At 49.3% G+C, this 16,286-nt stretch overlaps 1 protein-coding gene and 1 long non-coding RNA gene across 2 annotated transcripts; one reads left to right on the plus strand and one right to left on the minus strand.

The window, feature by feature from the left end:
- The first annotated feature begins 2,661 nt into the window (after nucleotides 1-2,661).
- On the plus strand, nucleotides 2,662-8,508 carry LOC308177550. Its single transcript, XR_013939246.1, has 2 exons — nucleotides 2,662-3,185; nucleotides 3,719-8,508. It is a non-coding gene; the product is annotated as an uncharacterized lncRNA (long non-coding RNA).
- CXCL14 (C-X-C motif chemokine ligand 14) lies at nucleotides 7,875-15,880 on the minus strand. Its single transcript, XM_080555022.1, has 4 exons — nucleotides 15,538-15,880; nucleotides 14,550-14,655; nucleotides 10,424-10,534; nucleotides 7,875-8,790 (listed from the first exon to the last, which is right to left on the minus strand). Exons 1-4 carry the CDS (start codon nucleotides 15,599-15,601, stop codon nucleotides 8,775-8,777), a joined length of 297 nt encoding a protein of 98 aa, XP_080411148.1. The 5' UTR covers nucleotides 15,602-15,880; the 3' UTR covers nucleotides 7,875-8,774.
- Nucleotides 15,881-16,286: the final 406 nt, after the last annotated feature.

A 16,286-nucleotide genomic window follows, 5' to 3' on the forward strand; every position in this document is an offset into this window, starting at 1 on the left:
GTTTAAGGAACTTCAGTTCTTCCTTGAACCCTCCCACTGTAAGCATTCGCAGCGAGGTTAGGGGATTTGGCATCGCCGTCTGTCACTGGCAGCTGAGCACCAGCTCTTTCAGTATCTCTTCGTGATAATGCCTCTGGGTGTACATATAATATATACACTTTATATAAATAAAGTGTTACACTGCAAGTATAAGAGCCCTTGGCAGCTCCCAGGTACAGGTGCTGGGTTTGCTGGGACCAGTCCCTAAGGATGCAGCCGAACTGGGCACAGTAGGTGGCACACAGGTACCCACAGGGAGGTGCCAAGAGGAGTTTTTAGGGTATGCGTTAGGCCTTGTGATTCCTGACCACTTTTCTAGCAGGGTAGCTGCAGCTTTTGGGTCTGCTAAGATGTTTTAGAATGGCTCGAAGGTGTAAAACACTAAAAAAAAAATAATACAAATTATTAGTTATAGATGCCAGGAAATCACAAAGACAGCGGAGGAGCATGGTGAAGGAACAGCAAACGTTGTTTCAGGTGAGTTTTTTTCCTGGGGTTCATGCGGCTCTGGACTGGGCTGGGGCTGGGCTTGGCTGCTGTGGTTCTGCCGAGCCTCTGCTGCAGGGACGCTGCTTTCTTTTCCAATTAAAGCATGTATTAAATCGCATTAAGTTCCATGCGCACAAGTAAATAGTCAGATGAGTGCAATCGCTAATTATCAAGTGAACGTAGCACTTGAGACGATGGCCTTCCCTTGGTTTTAACCCTCCTGGAGAAAGGCCCAGAGGATCGATTTTTCCTTCAGAGCAGGATTAATGCACCGCAGAGCTCGAGCCCGTTTCCATTTATTCTGGTGGGAATTAGAGAGAATTTCTCTGCAGCCAGTGCAGCCAAACTTCTCCAAAACGGCTGCCAGGGTTGGGAAAGGCTCCGAACCTCCTAGCCCTGTGTGCAAACTGCAGAGGGGACCCGGATGGGGCTGCAAAATTATAGAGAGATCATTTACAAGATCTCTGCTTTATTACTTGTATATTTTTTTTTTGTATGTACAGGTTGTCACTATCCCAAAGAGGTGCCTTTTTTTCCCCCAGAAATAAATAGATCATTATTATTTTTTATTTTATTTTATCTTATTTTATTTTATCTTTTTATTTTATTTTATTTTATTTTATATTATTTTATATTTTATTTTATTTTATTTTATTTTATATTTTATTTTATTTTATTTTATTTTATTTTATTTTATTTTATTTTATTTTATTTTATTTTATTTTATTTTATTTTATTTTATTTTATTTTGTTTTTTATTTTTTATTTTAATCTTTTTTATTTTAATTTTTTAAAATATTTTTCAGCCTTTGGTGTTATGTATCGTCATCAACCTGTTAGTGACCTCAGGGGGTCCCCGGGCTTGCAGGTGATGGATGCGGCCAGGAGGGGGCAGCCCCTACCAAGCCGCGGGGCTGCGGGGCCAGCATCGTGCCTGCTTCTAGTAAGGGCGGAGAGCCCTCTGGGGCTTCTCAGAGCATGGGATTTTATTTCATTTTATTATTTATTTTATTTTATTTTGTTTTATTATTTTATTTTATTTTATTTTATTTTATTTTATTTTATTTTATTTTATTTTATTTTATTTTATTTTATTTTATTTTATTTTATTATATTATTTTATTTTATTTTATTTTATTTTATTATTTTATTTTATTTTATTTTATTTTATTTTATTTTATTTTATTTTATTTTATTTTATTTTATTTTATTTTATTTTATTTTATTTTATTTTATTTTAATTTTGTTTTATTTGTTTTATTTATTTTATTTTATTTTATTTATGACCACTCTTTGCTTTAGGACCTTTTTTTTTTAAAAAAAAATATAAAAACCTAAAAATTAAAAAAAAAAATCCCTTTGATTTCCATTGTATTCAACTTCTCCTGCCAAATTCTTGTCATTGCTTGTAGTGAATTACAGGAAGGATTATCCAAAAAAAAAAAAAGGGAAGGTAAATGAGGAAAAGGAGTACTATCTGTTCCATTCCACATCTGCGTGAGCAGCAAGTCACTGCAGAGCGCAGGGATGAAACTCTAGGAAAACAGGAAAAAAGCCTTTTATTTTTTATTTTATTTATGTATTTATTTATTTATTTCCTACAGGGAAACAACATCTTTCAGTTTGTGTCCCAACTCCTGATTTTAGAGTTTGATGCTTTCCAGGTTCTGCGGTCAATTAAGGTAAAAGCAATTTTAAGTCCCCAGGCGATGGCCCTTGGCACACGGCCATGCCAGGGTGCCAGGGCAGTGCCAGTAGCACCAGGAGGGATTTTGGGCTGGGAGTGGGACCCAATGTGCTGGCTCCATGGTCAAAACGAAGCAGCTGAGGTCAGATCTGGTTGCTCTGATCAGTAATGATGCTAATTTTTTTTTTTATTTTTTGTTTATTTATTTTTTTGTGCACTGTGCTGCTCTTGTCCTCCTTCATCCCATCCTTTTTTCCCCCTCATATTAGAAGAAGCTTCCCAGGCATGATAAACCCAGAAAGCTTTTATTTTGTTTTATTATTTATTTTTTCTTTTTAGAAAAAAAAAGTTCAATTTGACACCTTTTCCATACGGTTGGACTGCTGGTTTTTTTTTTTTTTTTTTTTTTTTTTTTTTTCCTGCTTCCTTGCGTGCTCCCCTGGGGGATGCGATGCTTGGTGGTCCTGCCCACGGCCCAAGCTCTGCCCTGCTTATCAACTGCAAGTGCTTTCTGCCAAAACTCATCCCGGTTGCCTTCAGACTCACGAGGCGTCCCGAGGATGTCCTGCTGCCTCACCCCTTAGCTCCGCGGAGCCTGAGCAGGAGGCCGTGGCTGGGTGCCTCGTGGGCTGGTGGCATTGCTCAGGGCCACGTGTGACAACTTCACAGGGATTCCTGCAGCGAAGAACTGGATTTCCCTGGCAGCTTTCCTTTAGCCGTTGCACAAAAAGGCGAGGGAACACCCTGCCAGTCACTTGCACACTGAATCAGAGAGGTAGCACTTGGCAAACTGGTTCCTGCTGGGGAGGAGTGGTGCCTGACTGGGAATTACTGGTGGGAGAAGGGAGCTGGGCAACTCCAGGTTCACTCATTTTTCCTGAGGTATTTGCAGAAGTGCGAAGCCTTCCGGAGTCAGAAAAGAAGCTGAAGTGAACCCCAAGAAAAAACTGGGAACGGTGCAACTCTGAAGGTAATAGAGAAGAATTTTTATGCAGCACAAGGGAATGGGCGGGAATAAGGCAGAAATGCCGAGGGATAAAGACAAAAAGCATTTCTTCCGGGATTAGAAGTGAGCTCAAAATTGCCAGAGTCTACCAAAAACAAAACCAAAAAGCTGCTGTAACATTTCTTCTCCTTTAATAAGCTTCTTTCGCTGGGAGTCCCGAGTGTTCAGATGCAGCACAGTGAGCGCCTGGTAACCCAACAAAGCTCCGATTGGTGGCTCCGCAGCGAGGGTTTCTTTTCCTTGCAGGTTTCTAACCATGAAAAGACACAGGGATCGGTTGCTTCAGAATCCTTAATTAAACACAACAAAGAAGGGCAATTAGAGCTGCGTTTTGCTTCTGTCATCCAGCAAACCTTGCAAGCCTCAAAATCCTTTTCTTGCTCTAAGATTTATGATGGGAATAAATCATAATTACTCCTGTAACTATCAGCCTTAAGCAAGCAAACAGCAGCAGGCTTTTTTTTCTTTTTCTTTTTTTTTTTTTTTTGTTTTTCGAGGTTCTGAAACCCATCCAAAAGGAATTCACCGACCTCTTTTGTTTTGTGGGAAGAAAAACGAAAACACGGGCGTGGTGATTTTTCCCAGGCCTTGGCCGCCTGCCTCCCTGTCACTTCGTGTCGCGTCGTGTCGCTGCTCCCTCCCCGGCCCCGCGTGCGCAGCTCCTGCCGGGCTGGGCGCCCTCCACCTGTGTCACCAGAGCAGCCTCTGCCCAAGGAGCTGATAACAGCAACAGGCAGAAGATGAGAGACAAACCAAAGGGGAGATGAGTGCTTCACAGAGGTCAGCAGGAGGACCAGAAATCCACCTGCCACTCATCCTTCCTAAGATAAATGTTGGTGCATGCCTATAAAGCATTTCCTCCAGGGATCTTGGCTTTATGTTGATGGTTGGGCGAAGATATGCTTATACCCAGCAAGAAGGAGCAAGTCGTCATCTTTAGGCATTCAAGGTGATGAGTGTATGTTGGATTTTTTTTTTTTTTTCCTTTTCTTTCGCTGTTGGGAAGTTGGCGGTCAGGTCTGAGGACGTGAACTGAACGCAGTGCCTGGGGAATATCAGCTCTGCTGGGTCCTGGGGGACCTGGTGAGGCAGCAGCAGGGGGGGAGATGCTGGGCGAGAGTAGCAAAGCTGGCACGAAGCCACGGGACTCGGCCCACGGGGCAGAAACTGCCGATCTGTTGGAGGATTTGGGGCAAGTTTGGGAGCGAATCGTCCCAGGGCTGTGCGGTGAAGCAGCACCCTGCGCTGGTGTCCTGGCTGTGGTCCTGCAGGCCTGGTCACAGCCCCTTGTCCTCTTGGCCACAGCATCCTTAGCGTGCACAGCAGGCGAACACACCTGGGTGTAAGCGTCCCCTGAGCAGCCCCAGGCCCGGAGAGGTGTCCCCGGGCTGGCTGAGCAGGCTTGGGGCTGCCACTAGATGTCCTTTCAGCCCTGCTTTCCTCTTTCCTCCAGCTGCTGGCCCAAGAAAAAGCAGGGGCCGAGCCCCTTCCCAAACATCCCTTGGGTCTTGCGCGGCAGTGTCCTGGGTGCTGCAGGCTCACAGGAATGGGGGTCTGTGGAAAGAACCCCGGAGCCAACTTCTGGGTTTGTGCTGGGTATTAAACACTTCAGCACCTCTCGCGTGGCCTGGGGACTGCTATGGCATCGCTGCCTGAACACCACGGATTGAGGTGATGGCCCAAGGATGGTCACGCAGCTCCCTGAGGTTTGGGGTCAGAGGGAAATCGGTGAACGACAGCCGGAGTGTTCCTGATAGAGCAAACACAGGGAAAGCGAGAGCTACAGACCTCAAAAACACTCCTGTCTCCACGTGTGACCACACACCTCCCGCTGAAGGGAACAGACCGAACAAGCAGAAATCCCAGCACGAGCGCTACGACGGGATATTTACGGAGTGCTGAAACTGAGAACCACCCTGAAATGAAGTCAGTGTGGCCGAGGCTTTTGAAACAGGTTGCCCAGCCTCCTGGATCCTGAACCCAAACTCAACCAGAAACAGTTTCCCTGTTTCCGGAGGCGCTGAGAAACTTGCTATCGGTGAGATCCTCAGACGCTGCGTGCGTCTGGATTGAGATGCCTCGATTTTAGAAGCTGGCCTCGGAGGGGAAAAGAAAATCAGCAGGATGCCGAGTCCTGGGGGTGGTGGGTTTTATTCCCATTTGCTCCCGTTCCCACAAATTGAGGAGCTCAGGGGGGTGGGGGCAGGAACGGGACCAGCCCAGAGACCGTGTCGTCCTGCGCACATCAGCCAGCTATCGCCTCAATAAACTTTTTGGCTATTGCTGACCCACAGCGTATATGAGCAAGTGAAAGGCAAGTGGTGAAAGGATCTGTATAACATTACTAATCCTGTGTAGTGCGCTCGCTGAAACGGCCAGGCAGGTCCCGCTGCTATTGTGTCCTCCCCCCGCAGCTGCTTGCTTCAACCTCCTGCTTTTATTGAAATAAAGCCTGAGAGCGCTGCTCCTCAACCGGTGATACCCACGGCAGAGGGCAGGGAGGGACAGGGGCACCGGGGAGGTCCCTGTCCCCAAGGTGGGGATGACAGGGCTTCATTTTTCAGTCCCGAGGGGTGAATATGTGGCCTATGTGTAGGGGAGGGGGATGGACAGGGCTCCTGTGGCCTCACGACCTGCAAATCTGCTGGGGGAAACAAAGGCTGAGGTTGCTACCAAACCTACCTGGGGGAGGTGCCTACATACTTTATTTTTATTTTTATTTTTATTATTTTTATTTTTATTTTTTAATGTTTTAAAGCAAAGCTGCTTCAGTGTGAAGGGAATCAGCTGGCATCGCCCGTGTGCAGCCCTTATTCCGGCGCCCTATTTCCCCTTGCAGTAGCAGGGAGCGCAGCGGGTGCTGCTCCTGTTTGTGGGGCCTCACCCAACCTGCCCAGAGCTGTGGTCTAACAGGCGTGCAACAACCAGCTCAGAGCAGCAGATTTTCCTTTCCTTGGTTTGATCCGTGTTTCTGAGAGTGGCTTTATCCTAAGGACGAATTTCAGCTTAAACACATTGAACCGAACAGCCCTTTTTCTCTAGACTCCCATTGTATCAGAGGGGGAAAAATACTTACTTTTTTCCTCTCTGTCCATTTTTCTCCAGTGGCTTTGTTCTGGCAGACCAGCCCTGGGCTAAGATTTGCTCGTACAGGCTCTGTCCTGCGAAGTGTGAATCACTGCGGCACGTCTGGGCACCCGGTGGTGTAAGGCACCTCTTGTGCAACCGCGCTGGTGCTTGTCCAGCAGATTTATTGCCTAGTAGTTGTTAAATCAGCATAAACTGTTTCTTGAAGTCTGTCGGCATGTTGAAATCCAGCCTCCTCAAGGAAAAACTACTGGTTTCACTGAAATGTGACTCAAGGAATGCGAGGGGCAGCTCGAGAGCCCCCGGGCCTGGGTTTGCGCGTAGATTGGTGTCAGATGCTCGGCCCGAAGCAGCGCCCTGTGGTTAACGTCCCCAGAGGTTTTGTTTTTATTCCTTACATACTCTGAGACCTTTCTCAAGCATGCTACTAATAGGAATCTGAAGTGTGCAGCTGCCTCCTTGTGCAGAGCAGGAAAATTGAAATCTAGCAGCTCCTTCTCCTGCAGCTCTGCGCAGTACATAGGTACATAATCTAGTATGTAGGTGCTTTATTTTCTTTCCAGACTGAAGAAAACTCTTGAGCTGAGGCCAGGCACTGCCTTGATATAGCCCAGAGGACTGTCCAGCCCAGACAGCACAGATCACCTCGGCAGGAGTCGCACCGATCTCAGCAATGGAGCAGGCGAGCGAGAGCAGCGGGGCTGCTCGGGGACTCCGGCTGCCTTTATGCAGTGAAGCTCTTGCTGCCTTTACCATTCCTGCCCGTTGCTTTTCTTTTCAGCCGCTCAGGGCATGAGGAATTTCAATCTGTTGCGCATTGAAACCCAGCGAGGATCTAGCGAGAGCATCAGGAGAGGCAGGAGCTGAGTAGGGGCTGGGTGGGAGATTTGTTGGGTGCAAAGCCTGTCCCTTTGGGCAGGGGCAGAAGCTGCAATAATAAAAGAGGTGCAGGCTCACAGGCTCACCTGACTTTCCCTGTATAACCTGCCCTCATCTAGCCAAAGCCTCTTCTAGCTCACTGCGTTTTATTTGCTTCTATATACACCTGGGGTGGTAGGTTTATATTTATTTAACATAACCCAAGAGTAGTGGCTGTAGGCACAAGGCATAGACATTGCTCGTGTAGCTGGATTCCTCAGTATTTATTAAAGTCCAAATCCTAAAACGAGAAAGGGAATTAAACAGGACCAGAATAATGTTTTCTAATCCCAGCGTCATCAAGTTGCCCTGACTCTAAATCACCCTCCCTGATTTAGTGTTTTCCCCAAAGAAAATTTCCCACTAAAAATGTTATTAGAAATGGCTGGAGCTCCCTGGTGGTTTAAGGAAATTTAAGAGCAATTGTCAGCTTTTTTAAATATATTTTTTATTACTTTTTTTTTTTTTTCCCATTTGTCTTAGAAAGAAATATGAAATCTGCATGCAACCTTCTAAATATTTCAAACATTTAAATAGCATATGATAATTTAGCAGTACAGTACATTATACAGAAAGATAATATAGGGAGACTTCCTATAGTATATTTACAAATGAAAAGGTAGTTTTGTTATTTTATTTTAAAAAGAGGAATGCACTGCTTAACATTGAAGTATTACATTCAAATAATGAATATGTTGTATTGTGACTAAAACATATATAGGTATTTATATGTTTGCCCTATCATATTTTTCATAAAAAGGTACCTTTTGAAGGCTTTTTTTTTTTTTTTCTACAAATCTAGGAAATCATACACAATAGTCTTGAAGCTTAAAATGTCTCAGTACTGAAGCCACAAACCTTCCGTAAGAACTTCAGGTGGGAAAAGCAAAAATAATTTCCTTAGCGGTAATAGAAAAACCAACCAACCGAGCTGGAAATGCTTTCTGACGTGGGAGTGTGTGGTTCGCTTCACCTCGCAGCCGGACCCCGAGTCCGTAAGAGAAGAGGTCCACAGGGACGGTCACACTCACTCGATGACGAGCCGAGGGACCTCACGTCGGGCCGGGTGGCGTCTCGGTGGCACCCTCCTCTTCATCCCGGGATGAAGGCAATGCCCCAGCGGGCACCACCGCCTTCCCAGCGCGAAAGGGCAAGGGACACAGCTGTATAATACCTGTACAAACCTTGCTGCTTGTCTAATGAGCTTATAAAGCTCGATTGCAATCATAGTGAAGTATGAATGAATAACATTAAAAAAAAAAAAAAAAACAGAACAAAAAAAGCCAACAAACTCTTTGAAATGCAACGCATGAGTTTTCCCGACCTCAATACAAAGCAGACAGGTGTGAAATCTGAAGTGCATCAGATGCTCGTGAAATCTGGAAGCCTTTTGCACGCGGCTATAAAATGTAAAAACTGACCCTTGGTAAAAAGTGCTTTATAATAATATAGTATTTGTCTTGTGCCTGTGAGAGAGGAATAATCTTCTGCAGAGCCCAGTCCTACACCAGCCAAGGGAGTCCTTTCCATTCCTCGTGCAACTTCCTCTTATTCTTCATAAACCCTGGACAGGAGGAAAGCCAAGAGCAAAGTATTTAAACCATGAATGAAGCAGCTCCCTTCCAAATAATTAAAAACCAGAAGCCAGACTTTTAGCCTCTGCTTAAGTAAATTGGGAAGCAAGTTGTTGATGTGCTCTGCCACAGCTATTGGGACATGTAAGATGAGGAAATCCACATCCTATAACACTCTTTAACCGCTAGAGAATCCGTCCCGCATACACGAGTATGAAGTACATCACGAGTTGTGTATTTGCGTTAGAATGGATAATAAATTAACAGTATCTGTCACGCTCGGAATAACAGCAGACTCCGTGTTATTTTTTCTAGTTTACAACCTGAGGAGAAAACCTGGCAGCGCTGTTTGCCGAAAAATCCTTCTTGGGCAAAGTCTGTAGGTGAAAGCAGTCTTCCTTGGCAAAAGGAAGGGGAAATCCAGGAAAAAGGAATGGGGAAAACCAGGGGCAACGCTGCTTTGGGGAAAACATTCGTGTTTGACTTCAAATTCCCTGCCTTTCCCTGGGGAGTAATTCAGTGGGCTTGGTGCAGCTGGCCCAAAGGCGCTGACAAATTGTTTACTTATTACGGAGACTTGGTTTAAATCAGGCCCTTTATGTCTGACACATCCACTTGGTGCTGTTTCGGCTGCAGCCCGGCTCGGCTGCCTTGCTCTGGGCTCCGGAGGAGAGCAGCAGAGGGGGAGCCCGTGCCTCTCCTGGGCTCACAGCTTGGGGCTGAGCATCCTCTGTCATTTCAATGATGCTTTATTTAAAAAAAAAAAAAAGTGTTTGAATGTGTTAAAAAAATGTTGATGCTGCGTTCATTGTCCAGCCTCTGTGTAGCTGCACTGGAGCTCGGTGAGACCTTGCTCATCTCTGCAGGGAAACGGGGCTTGCAACTCACTGTCTGCACTTAGATTTGGCTCGGGGAGTGAATTCCCCAGTGGAAAAGAAGCGTCAGGCTTAGGGGAGACTGTGCTGCACACGGAGGCTCTTTCCTGGCCATGACAGGACTTTGGCCGTTCCCTTGATTACGGATAGGGGCGGCAGCACCAACCATCAGGTGTTTGTTTTTCTCCATCTCGTCTATCTAGACCTGACGGTTTGCAAAAAAAGAAATTAAATCCTCCTTGCAAAGGAGAAGGTGGCGGTGCGTCTTACCAGCACGTTACTTTTTCCCTGGCGTGGTGCAGTAGTTAAAATTGGCAAAGATTTGTGGCATTAGAAAGTATAGGTTTTGAGGTGCTGTGACCGGTGCGTGTGACACGAAGTGGGGCGGTCTCTTCCCTGCACGGCTGACTGCTTTTCTTGTGACTGTGTGGAAGTAATTTAGCGTTTCGTCTTGGCTTTTTACCCGTAAAAAGGAGGTGAGTGCACGTACGTAACTGAGAACATCAGCTGACAAATAGTTTAACAGAAAACAAAGACTATTTATAGCTGTAGCCGCCTAATCCTAAAATAGAAGAGAGGAGTGCATGTCGCAGGAAAGAAATCACATCAAGCGTCCGCTGATATTTGTAGGTTTGGAAATGAAATGCCTCCTCCGTGACAGATGCAGCGGTCACAGCGCGTGCCTGCGCACCACGGCTCACCCAACTCGCCCCCAAAATTTCCACCTGCGGAGCAAACTCACGCTTACCTGCCTTTCTCCTTCCATACTCGGTACCATTTCAGCAGCCTCACCGTGTTTTGGCGTTTGGGGTTCAGGCAGTGCTGCTGCTCGCCTCTGACCCGCGTCCACAGGGTCACGCTGCAAGGGAAGCGGGCAGGGGTTAGGGGCACCCAGCCCTCTGCTCTGCCTCCGGGGAAATGCCCGCGTCCCTCAGGGCACTCACCCAGGCAGGCAACAGCAGGGGTTTCCCGCTGAGTTTTACGGCAAGCATCTGAGTTGTAAAAAGGCTGGAGCGGATCTTCAGCTGTTATCAATCAGTGCGTGTCAGCCCTGTCCACAGGGCTAGGCTAAGTCGTACCAGATGAAGACATCCCCTTTATTTTTAAGCAGGGAGCTTGCTCTGCCTGTCTGCTAGATATTTTCTTTTGAGGTTAATAGCTGACTTAATTAGGGTTCAGTCAGGAAGCCGCAAGGTCCTTGCAGGGGAGGGTTCCCTTAGGCTCAACTACATTGCATGCAAGGGAAAAGATCCGACCTGGATCATTGATCCCCCCCCAGCCCTCCCAATCAGCAATATCTAAACACTTGCACATGGCAGGGCACTCAGTGAAGCCATCCTGATCGGTCTGCCACAGCTGAGGTGATGTGGGAGACCTGGGGCTGCTACCCAAGAGGGTGGCTCTCCAGAACCATTAAGACTGCTACCATATCTCAGGAACTAAAGTCAAATGGTTTTCCATTTTCGTTACTCATTTTTTTTTTGTGATTAAAAAACCCTACCTAAAAAACTAAAATTTTTGTTAGATTTTTTTTTTCAATTTTTCTTTTTTTTTTTTTTCCCCATTTTCTGTAAATACCATCCGCAGCAGGGAAATGGTTTTCGATTTAACCAAACTATTGCAACAGAATTAGTTAAACACTGCTAGGAGCATGAGCAGAACAACAGCAGAAACCCAGAACTATCTGCGTATATCGATTGGATTCTAGCGTGGTTCGGTTCCCAAAGGAGCTGTGTCTCCCCCAGCCCAACAAGAAGCCCCTGCAAGCTTTTCCAGCTCCCCCCTGGTGCAGAGGGGACGGCCCTCACTCGACGTAAAACCCTGCAGGTTGCCTCTCTCAGCCCAGCTGAGGGGCTCACCACGTTTCCTAGTTCAGTGTTGGACGCTGGGCTCAATTTCTTCTTCCCATCCAACCAACCTCCTTCCCTGCTCGCCGTCTCCACTCCACCTCCAGCAGGTGTGAGCTGAATTCACCAGAACGGGGCAATTTTCGGGCGATTTGTTGGGAGGGCTTGGCCCTTCCCAATTAATAGAAAAACAGCCGATGGCCTCTGAGAGCCTCTGGGGCTGCAGACAACAGAAGGGCAGGGTCTCCGCTGAACGCTAGGGTCCGTTTCTGCTCTAAGGGCACCCTCAGCCAGCCCCGAGGGGATCAGTATATTGAAGAGAATCCAGGAGCTCACCGAAGGCACGAGGCACGCAAGGTTTAAGGGACTCGAGGTTAGCGTGATGTTTCTCCATCCAGCAGCCACCTTCTCGGCCGTGCCGTCTGCGCTGCCTGATGTCAGACCTTGGCTTGAGTTTTCCGTATGATGGAGCACAGAAGGCATTTCCAGAAAGTGATGGACAAGCTAAATCTCGGGAGGAGAGGAGCAGGAGCAGCTCTGGAAATCAGCAATTCCCGATTGTGCACCAGAAAGAGTGAAGGAGGGCAGCTCGGGGACGACTAGGGCAGTGCAAGGAGGAGGAGATCCATGGTGTGCCTCTCCGGGGAACGACTGAGGCTTTTCCGACAGACACTTTGCTTTGATGCTGGGTGTAGGTTTTCTCTTCTGGAGGTGGGATGGCAGAGTGGACATCCCTGCCATGTCCCTGTGGTCCCCAGGGATTCCTGTGTGCTTCCATGTGCTGAGGGCACAGCCTTGGGCGGTGGCATTTTGGGGCACCCTGAGCTAACCTGGCCCTGCACTGGTCTCCTGGCGATGCCCCCTTAGGGTGCAGATGTGCTGCAAGATTTTTTGGCAGGTGTAAGGGGACATGAAGGGGCACTGCAGGACCTGGTATCCCGGGCAAGGAGTTGGCTGAAGCTCCATGTCTCTTACACCTCCAGTGAGCTCCCTCAGGAGGGGGTTTGGGTGTCTGAAGGTCCCTGAGCCCAAATCCTCCTGGAGTGTCCATTCCTCCAGCACTGGGACGAGCACCCCTGGGTCAGCCTGTGACCCCTCAGTGCCTCGTGTCCCCACGCATCTTTTCTGCAGCTCTGCCTATGAGCACCCCGTCCCCAGGGCCACCAGGGTCCTGGTTTGAGTCCTGAGGGGTTTTGACCAGACCGAGGACTCAGTTCGGCTGTCTCTTACCCTGTGCCATGGCTCTGCTGGGGGTGTGTGGCCAAAGACACATTCCTTCCTAAACTGCGTCCACACACCCACGCCTAATCTGCCAGACACCACGTACATCACGTTTCTCTCACGTGAGAAGACACAAGAGATTTCGAGGAGGGCGGGAGGGGAACCAGCTTCATTGACTCACGTCGAACAGTCACCACAGCAACAAAAAACGGGGGTGCAGGAATTCATCTCTTCCGTGCCTTGTCCGGAGACTCCTGACAAATTGGCTCTCTAAATATTAATTTAAGCTTGGTTTCAGTATGGACCTCGGGCTGCGTTGGGGTGGCTGGAAGGGCAGCGATGGCAGGGCATCAGCTGGCCCCGCGGGCGTCCCCAGGAGCACGGGAAAGCGGCGGGATGGCTCTGTCCCAGAGCTGCTGCAAGCCTCTGGGCTTGAATAGCATCAACCAGCCTGCTTGTGCGAGGTGTTGCCAATTTCCCAGCTTTCTTTTTCAAGTGAGAAGTTTCATCAACGAGCTGTATTTCCTCACCCGGGTGCTCCCCTCCCTGCAGGCTGCCGAGCCTGGCCCTGCCGCTCGCGGGCTGACGGGGTGGGAGGAAGGAGGGAGAGCTCCCCTGCCCCACGCTTCTGCTGCTCGAAGGTCGATGCAAAGAAAGTAATACTGCAAGGAGCTGATTCGGGCAGCAGTGCTCCTCTTCAGTCGCCGTTAGCTCGTCCCAGCTTCAGAGAATTGGGGACGACAGTCCCTGAGCTGTGCCTTGCTCCCAGGGATGCTGGTGTAAATCCGGAGAAGCCCGGCGCGGAGCTCCGTCCCTTCTCTGTGGCCCCTGTGGAGCCACGGGGTCTCGCCGTGATTGTGCCAGTCCCGTGGGCAGGATTTGGCCCCGGGGATGTTACAGAGCGCAGCGTGGCGGGGCAGGGCGCTGAGGTCCTGTTACAGCACCTTTCTGAGATGATGTGGATGGAGTGTGAAAGCTGGAGTAAATCAGTCCATGGCTTTTTGGGGTGTGCGGCTGCTCTCAGGATCCTTTTTTCCCTCTCTTAGGTGACAGGAGTTCATTGCAGTCTTCTCTGTTAACCTGCCCTTCTGTTGTTATCCAGCCCCACGTGCTGGTGCTTTGTGGGGCATTGTAAATTATCCAAAACAGGACAGAAAAACCCCACAAACCACCCGTATTTAAAATGGGGGGGAGGGAAAAATCACACCTTCTCTTGAACCAGCCGTCACAGATATCAAAAATCCCCGTACCTGCCTCAGTTTAATTCACCAGGGCACCGCTTTGAGATCCCAGCAGCATTGTTCACAGCTGGCAGTGAGGGCTGGAGGGAAGCACCCGCTGACACCCGGGGTGCTCCCACCGGGCACGGGGGGATCGATCGCTGCCCGCCGAGGTAGGCAAAAAAAATCAGACTCTGGCTGGGATAACAACTCCTTGCAGAAAGCACCACGGACCGGATTCTGCTCTTGTTCTTACTCTGCTCATCCAAAGAAACTTGAGTGAACAGTTCTGGGTTTTACAGCAACAGCTTGCGGTAGTGTCTGTCCCTGTTTCCACTCAGACTAACTCTTCTCCTTTTCTTGCTGCCTGCTCGGGAAATAATCCTTCGAGCAGACGACTCTGTCAAAAACTGATAGCCGGGTTTTTGATCAGAGTTACAAATTTTACCGCATCTGTTACAGCAAATGACTTTTTCCGGGAGTGCCACAGCACGATGAAAGCAAAGAACAAAGAGGGAACTTGCAGCGTAAAGCAATGCAACCCAGTGACAGGGAAACAGAGAGCAAGAAACGAAGGAAAACTTACATAATCATCTCCTCCACGCAAAACGGGTACCTCGGCTTTATTTCCAGCTTCCGTACATTAGAGAATCTTATCTTAGGACCTTTCCTTGAACATTTGCACTTTACGCCTGGAAGAGAAGGCATTTACTGCAGAGCCTCCTGCATACCAAGCGTCCCTTCCCGCAGCCTGTGTGCCCCTACAAACTCCAGCTCGGTCTCGCAAGCCTCAGTGGGAAAAGCTGAATTTTGTAACACTGTTGAGCTTAAAAAGAGTAATACTGCCTTGGCTACATCCCACGGAAAGGTAGCGGCTCCCTGAGAAATGTACTTCGGAGCACTGCGTGTGTTCTGAGGCTCGGGAAAGAGGGGAGCTTTTTAAAGTGCACCTGCTGTGATTAAATGTGATGGCATTTAACAGGAGGAAATGAAAGAGTCGGGACTCCCTTTAAACCGAGTAAGCAAACGCAATTCTCGGTGAGGTTCTCACCGCACTTGTGTCTCGCCTGGACTTTGTGGGACTTTCAGTCCTTTTGCCCCTCCCGGGGGCTCCGATGCATTCGCAGCCAGACAAAAGCTGAGCATTTTTTTTTTTTTAAGCCGTGGTTTTCATGCGCAGCGGAAGGCGGCACGCTGGCAGCCTTGGTGCAGTTCGTGCCACCGCGTCAAACCCGGCTCTGTCTTTCCTGTGCAAGCCCCCGTGCGTTTTCAGGAGACATTGGAGGTGTGCTCCTGAATACCGGGGGCACAGCCTGGTGCCCAGCACCGGGGGCTGTTGGGCTCGCAGGGAAGCCCCAACTTTGCCGTTCACACTTCCCCGCTGCCTCCACCTTTGGGGACACCCACAGCTGCCTTACACCTTTACGTGCGTCACCTTCCCGACATGCAGGGGACCGCCAGACCCTCCTCGAGGGTCTCAGGAAACAAATGAAATATAGGGGAAAACCAACCCCCGCCACCCGGGAGAGAAGTTTAAATAGGAATAGGCAGAAAAAAAAAAAACAGACCCTTACCTTCCACGCTGGCTAAGCACATCGCGATGAAGAGCAGGAGCAAAGCCACTGTCAGGAGCTTCATGGTGAGCCAGCGGGTGCTTCAAAAGCTCCGGGGGGGTTTAATTTGTCCCCTCGCCGGGTCCTGTCCCGGTCCCTGCCCCTGTCCCGGTCCCGGTCCCTGTCCCGGTCCCTGTCCCCGGGGCGGCTGCGGGCAGGGGAAGGAGCGGCTGCGGGCGGTGCTGCTGCCCGAGCTCTGCCGCTTTCCCCCGCGTGTCCTCTTTTAAAAGGGCTCATTTAAAGCCGCCGGCTCATTAATATGCAGGGCGACCGCGCGGCTCCCTCCGCTTCCCGGCCCCGGGAGAGAGGGCGGGCGGCGGGGAGGGGGCGAGAGAGGGAGGGAGGGGAGGGGATGGGGATGGGATGGGATGGGATGGGGCAGGACGGGGTGGGTCAGGATGGGGTGGGTGGGATGGGGTGGGGTAGGATGGGACGGGACATGGTACGGTATGGCACGGTTTGGGGTGGGATGGGGTGGGATGGTTTGGGATGGGATGGGATGGGATGGGATGGGATGGGATGGGGTGGGATGGGATGGGATGGGATGGGGTGGGTCAGGATGGGGTGGGTCAGGATGGGGTGGGATGGGATGGGATGGGATGGGATGGGATGGGATGGGATGGGATGGGATGGGATGGGATGGGATGGGGTGGGTCAGGATGGGGTGGGTCAGGATGGGGTGGGTCAGGATGGGGTGGGTCAGAATGGGG

This window comes from Anser brachyrhynchus (assembly GCF_964034855.1).
Source record: "Anser brachyrhynchus genome assembly, chromosome: 14".
In the NCBI taxonomy this organism is placed as follows: domain Eukaryota; kingdom Metazoa; phylum Chordata; class Aves; order Anseriformes; family Anatidae; genus Anser; species Anser brachyrhynchus.